Source organism: Electrophorus electricus, chromosome 11 (genome assembly GCF_041902795.1).
Source record: "Electrophorus electricus isolate QZ-2024a chromosome 11, ASM4190279v1, whole genome shotgun sequence".
NCBI lineage: Eukaryota > Metazoa > Chordata > Actinopteri > Gymnotiformes > Gymnotidae > Electrophorus > Electrophorus electricus.
In genome coordinates this window covers 2,252,367-2,267,099 of record NC_137507.1, presented here as the reverse complement: position 1 = coordinate 2,267,099, position 14,733 = coordinate 2,252,367, and the positions used below count along the sequence as shown (strand labels likewise).

Sequence of the window (14,733 nt, the reverse complement as noted above, 5' to 3'; positions counted from 1 at the left end):
GCACATTAAATAGTAACTTCATACTGGGTAAATGCAGTGTAATCAGGCATGTCTGTTATGAGACATTCATCTGTGCTGAGGTTGGTCAGTGTGGCACGTGTGTGTTTGTGCACGGCTACTCTCAGAACCGTCAGCGCTTGTTACCCTCGTGTGAAATATTGCTGCCAAGCAAGACATTTTTCACATAGAGGAACGTGTGTTGAGGACCAGAGACAACATCCCCAGCAAGGTGTTGTGTCTAGTTTCTCTCAAAACCGCGACACACTTTTCTTCCACGGGTCTTTGTGTTTGCGTCTGTGTGGGGTTTGCGTGCGTGTGTGTTTTTGTGCGTTGCGACGTGCATGTAAGTGTGCACGTATGTGTGTTTGTGCGGTGTGTATGTGAGCATGCACGCTTCGTGAGTGTAGAGCGGTTATTGAACTCAAGGCACGTGGACTTGTAGGGCATTTATCACTTCTGAGGTTTCTAGGTCTGGAGTTGGTCCAAGAGGAAGTGGAATGAGGTAGAACATTGTGAGGAGCTAAAATGTGCAGATGGACCTCTCCACGTCTGTTCTCTCCTTTAACCTCGCTAATAAAGAAAAACAGACATGCATAAAATTGCTGTATAAATCAGATCTTTACGTCATCTTACATTTATTCTAAATTTCCACACACACATGCGTGCGCACACACATGCACACACACACACACACACACACACACACACACAAATCAGTAATTTGTTAAACATTTGACTTAGATTTTTTAACAAAACTGTTAAAAAATACAAGAAGGAGTTGGAGATGTGATTAAATATTATTGGGTCCCTCAGTCATGTGGTGGGAGTTAGTTTGAGTTATGAGTTATATAATCTCTTTATACGTCAGAAGACATTCTGTCACTTACTGGTCTGAGGAAGAAGTTACATCTCACTGTGGGATCAATGAAAATGCAAAAAAGAAAAAAGAAATCGGAATTTTGGATATCATCCAAAATTTGGGGGGGGGGGAGAATGAGAGAAGGTAGTTAATAAACTCTTCTGTTCCATGTACTTGTGCTGATTCTTAAACCTCTACTGAATCTCTCCTGCTGACCAGGGAACACAGTATTAAAATAAACGGAGTGTAAATTCAGACTTTAAAAATATACTTTAGTTCAGGGGTAATGGTTTCAAGCACCTTGCTTGCACGGCTGATGAATGGTTCAAATCGCCCTGGTTCTCTGGAAACCTCGTGCACTTCACTGCATTGTTTCGCCCCTTTGCATCTATTTCTACTGTAAACTGCAGATACTTCTCTCAGATATGGTCAATATATCCAATATTTATAGCACGCTAACTTACTTATTGTAATGTCACCCACGTGCTGGCTCAGTTATGGGCCTTACGTTCGTGATTAATTGCAGAATATGACATCTCCAGAAAGTGCAGTACAGGTCAACCCGAGACGTTTAACGTCCCGTTAAATCAAAGCTGGCTGCTTGCTGTTTGCAAAGAGCTTGCAGGCGCTGAGGGGAGCGCGCCTCAGAAGGAGTGGGCTGAAATGTGGGGATATGTACCAGCTAGGGGAGCTCATCTGAGACGCGCAGCTCTGTGTTGCGCTGTTAAGCTCACAGGAGAAGTCTGAGTCTCTCTGGATCTTACCTGGCTCTCCTAACGAGCGTTCGTTTACCGTCGTAAACCTTGGCGGGTGCTGCACAATGGAAACTTAATGGATGCTACGACTAATTGCTTGGATTATTTTTTTCGATTCTGGATTACCTTGGTTTAAGCATGTTGACTGCGAAGTTCTAAAAACGTAAATAATTGCCATCTTAATTAATTGGATGGCCGTCCTTGCTGTCGGTAAATTCGCTTGTTCCGTTGATTCGGGGATTATTTCTTATTTTTGATTCTCAGGCCACTGGTGATCGTGAGCGTGTGTGACTTATTTGAAAATTGTACGTTTAATTTCCGAAGACATGAAAATGTTTTAACGAGAAGATTTCAATAAGAGATTGCATTATTTACACATTTGCCTAATGTTACATTGTGAAGTCTGTTTTGAAGGTTTCGTGGTTATTGGATAGCATTGTTTCCCCTGCAGTGATAAATGGCAAAGTGAGAATTTGAAAATGAGCGAATGCGACAGGCCATCCCTGTCCAAAATGTCTCTGTACCTGCGCTGGAGATTCCTGACGGTCCTGATGGTTTTGGCTGAGGCGAGCACGAGAAGCGTCGCCTGTCCCAAATCATGCGCGTGCTACGTTCCAACAGAGGTCCACTGCACCTTTAGATACCTACCCACAATGCCGAGCGAGATTCAGCCGGCGGCTGAAAGAATCAACCTGGGGTGAGACCAGTTTCCTCTCTCCCTCTCTCTCTCTCAAAAAAATCTTATTTTGCATTTTTTAAAATTTCAGTTTACACCGGTTATCCTGTTCTTTAGTTTAAGGATGTGTAATGTATTAATAATATAGATAGAGATGTAATCTAAGGTTATATATGTATATATATATATATATATATATATATATATATATATATATATATATATATATATATATTCATTCTGTTACTTCTGTCAAATCGTCATTGTGAATGAAAGTGAAGTGGTTAATGACAAAAAGTGATTTGGTTCCAGAGTATTCCAAAAAGAGTATTACACACGGCTTTGTTCACTGTGTTATAGGTACAACAGTTTAACAGTCCTGAGAGAAAATGAGCTGTCAGGGCTGACAAACCTGGAACTGTTGATGCTTCACAGTAATACCATCCATACCATTGAAGACCGAGCCTTCCACAACCTTAAGGCTCTGCAGGTAATCGGACACACGCGCTGCATGTTCTAAAAGACGATGGTGGGGGAGTTAGAGTAAGTGAGAGCTGTTCTATTGCACGGGCATAGTACAAGACAGCTGCAGAACTAAACACAGTTGTTGTTTTAAACAAAGCAAACATTATGCTGAATGATGTGATAATTAGGATTTAAGAGGATGTTAAATACACAGCAAATGGACTGGGTTCTGAATTTTGTGTTCAAAGGAATTCAGGAACTATAGTGACCAAAACATCAGAAATTTATTTAATTTAGTGAATTAATGTTGCATAGATTTCATTTTAAAAAATCACCCTCAGTATAGATATAAATCTGATCAAAATTCTATCATGGTGACACTTTATTTTGAGTGGCCCTTTATAGATAAAATAAACACTCAACAGACTCTCATTCATGCATATGTCCCATAGTAGTGAATCATCTGAATACATTCAGTAGATTAATCAAGACTTTCAATTAACCGTGTAAATAAGATTGTGTTTATTAGGTGATGACTTCAGTTATTTTTCAATTTATTTGGAGTGTCCAATTTCATGCATGTAGATGTTAACCTGAGATGTCACTCAGCATGTAAGAGGTATAATACATTCCATCTTATTATACTCAACATGCGGTTACAGACATACTGCTGATAACACTCTGGATTATACCTGGATTTTGGTTAGGGATAGGGTCAGGATTAGGGATAGGGTCAGGATTAGGGCCAGGTAAAGTTAAGATTAGGTTTTGGATTGAGGTTAAGGTTGAGGTTAGGGTTGGGGTTAGGATTAGGTTTTGGGTTGAGGTTAAAATTAGTTGCATTGGTTTGAGGTCTGAATGCTGCTGTTTGAGCCTTGATCTTTTCCACTTGTGAGTAAACTTGACTGTGGTTGTATTCAAATGCTCCTCTGATTCATTTATGACAATGTTTCAGATATTCTGTTGACATAATCCATTCACAATAAAGTGTTACTTACCTCATATTTGATACTAATTCGCCATACATAAGTCAAACACCTTAGAAAAAAGTTTTTAAAAAAACAAACAAAATAATGCAGCTGGATTTTAATGAAATTCTATTTTTTTTTTCATTTATTTTCATTCTTTCCTTTAAAGTAAACTCAGTAGCAGTTATGCTTCAGTAGGTGGCCATGACACATAACACTTTCCCATATGCTAACCTTTTTATAGCTCATTCTTATATAATTTCTAGTCCAAACCTCTTTTTCTAAATTGTCGTGGTTAAATATTTTCAGATGTTCACAGTTCGCAGTACTCGTTCCACTACAGTTCCAAGTTATTTTCACAAGTGGCTTTAACCCTTGGTTGCGTCACTGCAATGGAAGCGTATACAAAACACAAACATATGCTTTCACACACAGGACAGCCTGGTTTCTTAAAATAATGTCCCAGAAATGTACTTCGCATCCAGTCAGCATTGAATTTTTTGGAACTCCAGATGGTCCGTTTAAACAGACTAATGTAGGTCTTTCCTTGTGGTTTTGTCTGTTTAGGTGCTAAAAATGAGCTATAATAGAGTCAAAGAGCTGCGGAAGGAGACCTTCATGGGCCTGGATAATCTGCTGCGTCTCCACATGGACCATAATCAAATTGAATTCATCCATCCAGAAGCTTTCTATGGTTTAACTTTTCTCCAGCTGGTCCATCTCGAGGGCAACCTACTGCAACAGCTTCATCCAGACACCTTTGTAACTCTGAGACATAGCCAGATTTTTAAATTTTCTTCCATCAAGACCATTTATTTATCAGAAAATGCATTGACCACTCTACCTGACACTGTATTCAGTGGCTGCTACCAGCTGGAGAATCTGTTCCTTAATGGAAATGCCTGGTCATGTGACTGTCAGATGGAATGGTTGGCAGAGTGGATAGAGAAGAACCCAGGTATGGAAGAGCCCACTTTATCCAGTCGCTATGTGACAAAACAGGAGGTCCGCCGTCTGGTTGGTTTTGTGGCCCTTAGCTGTACCCTTAGTGTTCTCCTCAAAGTTCAGCAAGGTCCTTACAGCTAGTTCAAAACATGCACAGGTTTATGTGCATTACAGGAGCCAGGTGCCAGCCTCCTTAGATGTTTGTGGTGTGATATCATAGAAAAGCAACTGTGGTGAGAACAGGCTATCATAGTGGCACCCAGTGGCGAATGGAGAAAAAAAATCTGAAAAAGAAATAAACAAATTACACTAAAATCTGGGCCATAACCAAGCTTTTTACTGGGGTTCAGTCACCTTTATGTTGTTCATTACTTCACTCTTTTCACCAGAACGTCTATAATGTACATTCAGTTCTTCAAACCACCCTTACTCTTTCAACTCTGAAACATGGAACATGAAGTTACGAAGGACTAGGTTACCTGTTTTTTTGTTTACTGCTTTATATTTCCCATCACTCTGTTCACCCATAAACCAATATAACTTTTGAGAGCTTTGACTCAAGTTGGACTGCTTCTTGTATTTACAGGTGTCCTGAAATGCAGACGAGAGAGAAAGCTTGCTGGAGAGCAGCACTGCCCCATTTGTGAATGGCCTGTTACGTCCAGAGGTCGCAATATTCTTCACCTGGCGGGTGACGCCTATGCATGTTCTAAGCCATGGATTCACCCCCATTTGAAACAAAAGAATATCACCATGGACGACGGTGGCTACACCCAAGTTTTTTCCAAGGACTTTATTGCACCGATTGGCATGATGGGAATGAACATCACGGACCAGTTCCGCAATGATGCCAGCATAGCCTGCGTTGTCCGGAGACCACAGGGGCTAGACAGCATCAACGTAACCCATGGAGTAACAGGCGAAGATGTTACGACTCTCAGCGCAAACGTGGTCACGTCACTCATTTGCAATATTGACTATGAGCATATGCGCCCGCTTTGGAGCCTCCTGGCCACGTACAGCGATGTAGCCCTGAGGCTTGAGAGAGAGCTTCTCCTCACCATGCCGCCGGAGATGACGTACAAATACAAGCAGGCGACTCCAGTGGATGATGAGATCTTCACAGGGATTGAGATAGAGATGAAAGCAAATCCTGCATGGTTAATGCAAGGTGTCATTAGCTTACAGCTGGACCGTACTACAACTACATATTCAACCCTAAATATAAAATATTCTTCCAGTGTTGAAATGAATATTGAAACTAATAAAGTTAGAAGGGACCATTATGGCTGGACCATGATCAAAAGGGACAACCGGACTAAGACTGAGACTTCAGTGGTTGCCGGTGGTGTGGTTGAACTTAGCTGTCAGACCCTTGGTGATCCTAAACCCTCTGTAGAGTGGATATTACCCGATGGAAGTAAAGTCCGCGCACCATATAGCAGTGAGGACAGGAGGATTGTAATAGCGGATGACGGGAAGCTTATTTTAAGATCAGCTGATAGCTCTGATGCTGGTGTCTACCACTGCATTGCTACAAACTATCTCGATGCCGATGTACTTTCCTTCAGAGTCACTGTGTTGTCCCCAGACACCGAGGAGATGGATATAAATGGGCTTCAGTTCTCACGTTCAGTGGGTGAAAGCCTATTTCTCGACTGTGAAGGGACAGGTAGCCCACAAGCCTCTGTTCAGTGGATCCTACCAGATAACTCCGTTGTGGACAAGTCCCATGTAAACAGGAAACTCTATCAAAATGGGACGTTGGGAATAAGCAAATTGACTGAGAGAGACAGGGGATTTTACAGATGCATTGCTGCTAATCCTTTTGGGTTAGATTTGCTAGTCTCCCTAATAACTCTTTCAAGTAATGGGCCGGAAGGTGCCAGACCAACGCATGAGGAGGGGTCTGGTGAGAACGTGCAACCAAGCACAGAAAATGTACTCTACAGCAAAGACATCTCCACCAGGGTTAGCCAGGAGTCACGGACAGTTACCTCACACAGGCCTTACCCGAGACCCAGACCCCCAGTTCGTAGGGTACCAGCAATTAGACGGGGTGATAGTAGACGCACTGGGTGGACTAGAAGAGTGTTTGACAAAGCATCCAGGATAGTAGACCCTAAGAAATTAGCTGATTTTATGAAGAGATCTCAGAACAATAATTCTGGAAATAGAGTGAACCCATCAGATAAGTCAAAGGCTAATAAAGGACTTTCTGTGGACAACGAGATAGGATCAGGCAATGTAGGGTTTGAAGGTTATGTTACAATTCCAGATCAAGTCCAAACAACTACAGAAAGTCCAGAAAATAATTATGATAGCACAACCACTTATCACCTGCAAGAGGACATTGCTGCTGCAATTACAGAGGAAGTAACAGATGATACAAGCAGTGTTACAGCTACAGAAAATACGAGCACACTGACATCAGGGTTGCCCTCCTACACTGATGCCATCCCATTAGATGCCAGAATTACCTTTACAAATTATGACATTCAAAAAGATGAGACAACACCCTTTATTGCGCCTCAAGGTTACACAGTCAGCCCTGGTGACAGCGAATTGAACCATCCTGAAATGAATACAAACAAGCCTTTACAACCAGTAACTTTAAAATTTACAGTTACTGAGACTATGAATGATATGGACCTGCAGTTTTCTGGAGACATACCAGAGACAGCAATCGAAGCAATGCCGCATGTTTATTACCATAATGTGACATCCACAGCGGATCATCCAGCACAAAGGACAAATCCTGTGGTCCACACATCTACTGACCCTGAAAGCCAGACAAGTTTTACAGCAGTTACCACAACACAGAGAGTAAAAGATGAGATCACATTTCACACTACTCAAAGAATCAAGTCTCCTCGTCTCCCTTCTGGGTCCACCATCATCTCACGCCAACAGATACACATAATTCCTCCCAATAAGAAGCGACCAGGAAGGAGACGTAACTTTTCTAATAGACGCAGGATCATCCGGCCAAAAAAGATCACAGATATACAGTCTTTTCTTGATAAATTCAAAAGGCCACCTATAAGGCATGAGGGATCTACCACTGTTCCATACGCAGTGGAGCTGAGTGCAGACTGTGATCATGGGAAAAGAGGAATGTACACTGAAATATCCAAGACAGCAGAAGAGCAAAGAATAATTAATCCAACAACCAAACCTCCCGTGCCAACCCTCTCTTTAAGAAAGATACAAAAACTCATCACAACAACACAAAGCACACCATTTGTTACTTCAGCAAAGGCAATTCCTAAGACAAGTTCATTCACAACTGAGAAGCAACTGAAGTCTGATGCCCGTAAGCAAGAACCAACACAAGAGCCCATGAAAACATTTTCAACCCCCCTTACAACTACAACCACAGCCATTAAGTCTTCAAAAGTCATACAAGGAAAGATACCATGGCACAGATTATTTGGAAATAAAAAGAACCAGCGAGAAATCCTTAAAAGGCTTAGAAAACCTGCTAAAACATCCACTACAACACAGAGTACAACACCAGTTAGTACCTTGAGCACCACAGCCAGCTCAAGGGTCAAAGCTACTCTACCCACTGCAACATCGCTGGTCGCACCTGCAACTGCTTCTCCCCTTGTGATACAAAGGAATCAAGACAATTTAGAGATATCCTCTGATGACTCGTCAGGTTCCTCATCCATCACAGAACCACAGACTTCTTATGAAATCATAACTTCATTTACAACTGCTAGTCCCTCTAACAGTTACCATAAAACTGCAATATCATACACAGCTTTTACCACACCAGAATATGTATCCAGGCTATCCACAACAAAGATTTCCCAAATTAGTCCAATTCTACCGGTCCCACCAACATCTCGAACTACCTTCAAGGAAGATACTTTTGAGTCAATATCTTCAGGCTCTGACTCAGGAGGGTCTAGAAGGTTTCCTGGCAGATCTTGGGGAAATCGAAAACCAGGCTTCCACAGGCGACGTTTCAGAGGAAAAAGACCAATAAAGAAAACAACCACACAAGCTCCAACAACCAAAACTACTGTATTCAAAACCACAAATGCACCACAAACCATCTCAAAGGTATATAGGCCCTTGTATACACTTGCTGGAGAAGCAGAAAAATTCTCAGTATTCATGTCACATGGTAAAGAATTGAGACACCCATCCAAAATCACAACCATCCCAAAATCTTACTTTACAGCCAGTGAGCCCACAGCAACCTACCCAACAACCTATAGGACAACTAATGCAGTAAGACCACACACCACACCACTGACACAGCTCCAGAAGAGCACTCACATCAAACCTCCTGCAAGAAGAGGTGGAAGATATGAAACACCAAGAAGAGCAAGACCAAAGATAACGGACAGCAGACACAGGGGCCGGCTTCAGCAACCCAAGTCAACAACCTCATCTTCCGGGGAAAAGAAAGGATCTAAGACGAGGACTGGTCCTGGGAGCTCAGTCAGTCGCACAGTATCTGTTCTCACAGAGGAGACTTACACCAGTCCCTCAGTTCCACATAGCAGCCGTATTACTAGTGGTGTTTCAAACACTTATGATCACACCACACGGTATGATACCACACCAACAAATACTGTTGGTTTTGAGTCATCTACTCAGGATATGACATCAAAGCCAAGAATTGTTGGGGGAAATGCAGCCAGTTTTACAGTTCAGTCAGACTCTGATGCTTTCCTTCCTTGTGAGGCTACCGGAAACCCTGAACCTGTCATCTTCTGGAAACGATTCTCTTCAAGTACAGGTAACCATATTCTATATGGTATTATATGTACACAAATTTATGTACAGTACATTGTGTACAGATACAGCATAGACAAATAATTAATCATTATAGTGATATGTTTTTCTTCACTGATACTGCTTGAATGAGGCCCTATTTTTACATATTCACTTTATCATATTATACTTTTGTGTGTTATGCCATTGTGTTGTTTGGTTTACAAAAATTTGGTTTATTGTTTTGTTTTTTTTTCTTAATTTCAGGCAGTACTTTGACCATTAAAGGCAGTATGGGTAAATTTCAGGTATTCAGGAATGGAACACTGTTGATTCAGAATGCAAACGTCAAAGACCGGGGACAGTATTTATGTTTGGCAGAGAATGACTATGGCTCTGACAAACTCCTTATCATGCTGTCAGTGGTGGCTTATCCCTCACGGATACTTGAGCCAGGAGTTAGAGACATTAAGGTTTACTCTGGCAAAACAGTTGAGATGAGATGCAAGGCAGAGGGCAGGCCAGTGCCTGTGGTGTCATGGATTCTGGCAAACCGCACTCAAGTTATGGGTCAGGACAACGGGCGAGGCAGAGTAACAGTCACACCGGAGGGCACTCTGGTTATCCGGCAGGTGTCGGTTTACGATCGAGGACGTTATAAGTGCGTTGCTAGTAATGCAGCTGGTGTAGACTCAGTTACTATGCGTCTACAAGTGGTGGCAGCGCCTCCTAACATATTAGAGGAGAAACGGCAGCTGTTAAGGGCAAATACTGGGCAAGGTGTGTGGATGCCCTGTACTGCACAAGGAGACCCTCAACCCACCTCACACTGGGTCTTGTTTGGTGGCACTGTTGTAAGACCCCCTAAAACTGATTCTAAGGTGTCCGTGTTTCCTAATGGTACGCTACACATGAAAAATCTGGATGTCTCGGACAGTGGAAAATACGAATGCATTGCTACAAGCTCCACTGGATCAGAGCGGCGGGTGGTTACTCTGTCTGTGAAAAAAATAGAAACTGCTCCTCAAATTGTTGAGACATCAGATTGGAGGACTGAGCTGGAATATGGTGGGAACCTTCATCTTAACTGCTCTTCAACTGGGAATCCCAAACCCAGCATTATTTGGAGGCTTCCTTCCAAATCCCTTGTGGACCAGTGGCACAGGTAAAACACACACACACACACACACACACACACAGGCATGTATGACACATAAACATGTGTGACACAGAGACACACACAGACATTACTGTGATGTTATAACTTATAGTCTAAAACTAATTTTATGAATTTGTCTATTAATGAATGAATTTTTAAAGTAATGAATTTGTCTATTTAAATAAATAAATTTAAAAATTTGTTGCAAATTTGCTCCAATTTTAGTTTTAAATGTTGTAAGTGTCTTCCCTAATTCTGAAATATCCCCACCAGTCTAGTGCATGAACCGACTTTAATGTTTGTAATAATATTAGCACAGGCTTTATTTTGCACTGAGAGCTGACCTTAGAGCTCAGTGGAGGAGTTAATCTCTGTTCCATAGCAATGGAACAAGGATCGGTTTTAAGGTTTAGCACAGACTAAACACCATATGTAATATTATGGGATACAACATTTCTGTGTGACTGCAGTTTTAGGACCTGGATGCTCTGGGCTCCTTGGCTAACACCTGTCTTAAATGAGCATTTAGGGTATTCTACAGAACATCAATCCCGGCTGCGTTTCACTAAAACGATACAAGTCAGTGAGGTTTTCCAGCCCTTTAACATGCTCCTCTCGTTAATGTTTCTCAACAGCCACGGCTTAGTCTAATAGTCACTTTTTTCTTGCCGTCTGTGTTCCCAATCAAACAACAAGAAGAAATGATTGATCATAAGTTATCATAGGATATAATATTTACGTTTGCTGTATTTTGTTCTTAGACTATAACATCTCATTACCCACATAGTTCTTAGAGTAGCAGGAATTCTTTGCTAAAATATAAACTCTCAATTAAACCATTGCAGAATGGGCAGTCGCATCCAGGTGCTGGAGAATGGCACTCTTGTCGTTTACTCGGTGAGTGAGAAGGATGCTGGGGACTACCTCTGCGTTGCTCGCAGCAAGGTTGGAGATGACCTACAGCTAATGAAGGTCTCTGTGTCCATGAAACCCGCGAAAATCGAACCCAAGGTTGTTGGCAAGAAGAAGGTCCCATATGGCAAGGACATAAAGGTAGACTGTAAGGCCTCTGGTGCCCCAATACCTGAGATTTCGTGGGGCTTGCCCGACGGCACTTTGGTGAACAGTGCCCTTCAGGCAGACAGCAGCCGAGGAGGTCGCGCCAAACGTTATACTTTGTTTGATAACGGAACCCTTTATCTCAACGAAGTGGGCATGGATGAAGAGGGGGACTACACCTGTTATGCAGAGAACACCCTGGGTAAGGACGAAATGCATGTTCACATCACTGTGGTGAGTGCGCCGCCTCAGATCCGCCCCCCAAGCCGCACCTACGCCAAAGTGAAGCCAGGGGCGAACATCCGCTTTGACTGTGAGGCCGCAGGGGAACCCAAGCCCAAGATCCTGTGGAGGCTACCATCAAACGACATGATAGCTGCATCCAATGAAAGATACTTAATGCATGTCAATGGATCTCTTGATGTCCGGGACGTTAAATTAGCCGATGCTGGAGAGTATGTCTGCATGGCGCGCAACGCGGCAGGTGATGAAAGCAAAGTGTACAAGCTGGACATTGATGGCAACCCACCTGTAATCAATGGTTACTACCAGAACAGGACAGTGCTAAAAGATACAGCTGCAAAGTACTCTAGGAAGATGATAGACTGCAAGGCAGAAGGGAAGCCACCACCGAAGATTACGTGGATAATGCCAGGCAATATCTTTCTCTCGGCCCCTTACTTCGGGAGCAGAATCAATGTCCATTATAATGGGACTTTGGAGATTCGCAATGTTAGACCTACAGACACGGCAGAGTTTATATGCATGGCACAGAATGATGGCGGTGAGGCTGTCATGGTGGTACAGCTGGAGGTCACCAGCCAGCTCATGAGGCCCATTTTCAAAAACCCTTTTAATGAGAGGCTCTTGACCCAACTTGGGAAAACCACGGTCCTTAACTGCTCTGCTGATGGACAACCTCCTCCCAATATATTGTGGACTTTACCCAACGGTACCCAGGTCACCAGCAGCTCTAACAGGGGCTCCCAGTATCAAATTGGCAATGATGGCACCTTTGTCATATATAACCCGAGCAAAGAGGACACCGGAAAGTATCGCTGTGCTGCCAAGAACAAGGTTGGCTACATTGAGAAGCTGATTGTGCTAGAGGTTGGACAAAAGCCTTACATTCTGACACGCCCAAGAGGTATTATCCACAGGATGTCAGGGGAAAGCCTCTTTCTTCACTGCCTGGCTGACGGAAGCCCTCGTCCCAGCGTCTTTTGGACTATCCCTGGGGGCCACGTCTTGAGCCGCCCTCGGTCTGCTGGCCGCTACCAATTAATGGACAATGGGACACTGGTCGTCCATCAGACCAACCCACATGATCGTGGGACTTACACGTGCAGAGCAAAGAATACTGTTGGGGAGGCCTTTCTCACTGTGCCCGTGGTCATCACCGCAGTTTCACCGCGCATTACTAAAGGGTCTCCACCAGCTGTGAAAGTCATAACAGGTACTCCTGTGCAGCTACACTGCATTGCTTTTGGGATACCGAAACCAGAAATCACCTGGCACCTGCCAGATCGATCGGTTCTGTCCACAGCTGGGAAAGGACGTCCTACAGGCAGCGAACTGCTCCATCCGCAGGGGACACTCATAATCCAGAAGCCCACAAGAGCAGACTCAGGGCAATACAAGTGCTTAGCAACTAATCACCTTGGTACAGACATCAGAGTCACATATGTGAGAGTAATCTGAAAGAGGCAGTAACGGTCAGCAGATATCCTTCAAATCATAAGACATCATTGGTAAGGCAAACATCTCAAACACGCGTATTTCCATCAGATCATCTGATCCTATTTACATTGATATTAAATTACAGGGCCAGCCAGAGAACAATATAAAAGTTTCCTTAACTCTCTGTCACACTGGTGCTAAGTAACATGAAGGAAAACAAAAAGGCTTGTGAATGTTTGCAGGTACAGTGCACATCTGGCAGCTGCCGTGGAAACAGAGACTTGTGACAAATCTGGAGTCGCTCTGATATTTCACAACGGATATGAAAACAAATAGTGCAGTGTCAGGCTCAGGCATTAAAACAACTGGAGCTGTTATTGTAAATTACAGGTACTGCTTTGTTATTGTAAATTAATGTGTAAGAGTGTACATGGAAATTTGATGCCTAAAATTGTTAAGCAGTGAATTACCAACTCATATTTTATAAAACTAGTTTATATTTTTTTCTAAACAATTGTTTTGCATCAGTGCATTGTGATATTTACAAGTGAAAGTATTTTTGTTGTTTATTTCTTTGTTTTTTACACTGAATTAATATATTTTGAGGGAGAATATCAAATGTTTGGTTCTAATAATACTATGTGGTTTGCCCTCATGTCACTAGAGAAACAAATACAGTATTTGTTTTTCATGCAAATATGAAAGTCATTTGCCTTTTCCATAATCCTAACAAACACTTTCTCAATGTACATATACAACTTTAATATATTCATGTGGATTTTATACTTCATATCTACTGTCTTTGTGACCCAGAGACAAAATTAAATACATACATATGGTATATTTCTATATGTTAAATGTGTCTGCCTCCCACACAACACACTGTAGACTATGAAGTCAAAAGTTTTTTTAAGTGACAGGAAGTGTGAAGAGATTTGGATGATTCTTATAGACCACAAAAAAGGTTGAAGACTACACATGTTTTAAAATTTAATAGAGATATAGCTTAAGATAATAGTGAAAGAAAAATATGTAATTTCATTACCTTAAAAAGGTGGTAATTTATTGATTTTTTAATTTCTTTTTTAGAATTTGTTTGGAAATACATGTTTATGGTTGTGGAGACTACATATATTTATTATATGCTTGATGTCACCATGAAACCAAATGTCTGAGGTCCGTGTTTGTGGGCAGTCTCTCAGGCCTGGTCCTGGAGTAGCACTGCTCGGAGAACTGTGAACTGTGAAGGGCAAGACTGTTCCAGGATCAGGACTGAAAAACACTGAGGAAGATGATGATGAAGGTTGATGTGTTAATCCCTGAGTAGGTTGCACCTTTCATTAAAGAAATCAGCCCTCTAGTGTGGTAAAAATTTGAATGTGAATGAGATGTGGTTGGTATCACGAACTTTAATGTTTTTGATACCAACCGCC

At 42.2% G+C, this 14,733-nt stretch overlaps 1 protein-coding gene across 3 annotated transcripts; it reads left to right on the top strand.

Annotated features, from left to right (window-relative positions):
* The first annotated feature begins 1,112 nt into the window (after positions 1 to 1,112).
* igsf10 (immunoglobulin superfamily, member 10) lies at positions 1,113 to 14,141 on the top strand. Of its 3 annotated transcripts, none has more exons than XR_003411211.3 (7): positions 1,113 to 2,311; positions 2,651 to 2,780; positions 4,291 to 4,681; positions 5,255 to 9,427; positions 9,670 to 10,567; positions 11,407 to 13,371; positions 13,543 to 14,141. XR_003411211.3 is itself a non-coding variant. In XM_027019114.3 (7 exons), the coding sequence occupies exons 2-7, from the start codon at positions 2,094 to 2,096 to the stop codon at positions 13,319 to 13,321; spliced, it is 7,725 nt and encodes a 2,574-aa protein (XP_026874915.3). In that variant the 5' UTR covers positions 1,113 to 1,919; positions 2,066 to 2,093; the 3' UTR covers positions 13,322 to 14,141. The 3 variants fall into 3 exon arrangements, 2 of the variants coding, with proteins under 2 accessions (XP_026874915.3, XP_026874914.3); XM_027019114.3 differs by having other exon boundaries at positions 1,113 to 1,919; positions 2,066 to 2,311; positions 11,407 to 14,141; XM_027019113.3 differs by having other exon boundaries at positions 1,114 to 2,311; positions 11,407 to 14,141.
* The last annotated feature ends 592 nt before the right edge of the window (positions 14,142 to 14,733 follow it).

Bases quoted from the DNA above. Each gene is read 5' to 3' on its own strand.
- igsf10 (XM_027019114.3), top strand. From the start codon at position 2,094: ATGAGCGAATGCGACAGGCCATCCCTGTCCAAAATGTCTCTGTACCTG. The intron at 2,781-4,290 runs GTAATCGGACAC...TTGTCTGTTTAG, and splicing joins ACAACCTTAAGGCTCTGCAG to GTGCTAAAAATGAGCTATAA. The intron at 4,682-5,254 runs GTATGGAAGAGC...TTGTATTTACAG, and splicing joins GTGGATAGAGAAGAACCCAG to GTGTCCTGAAATGCAGACGA.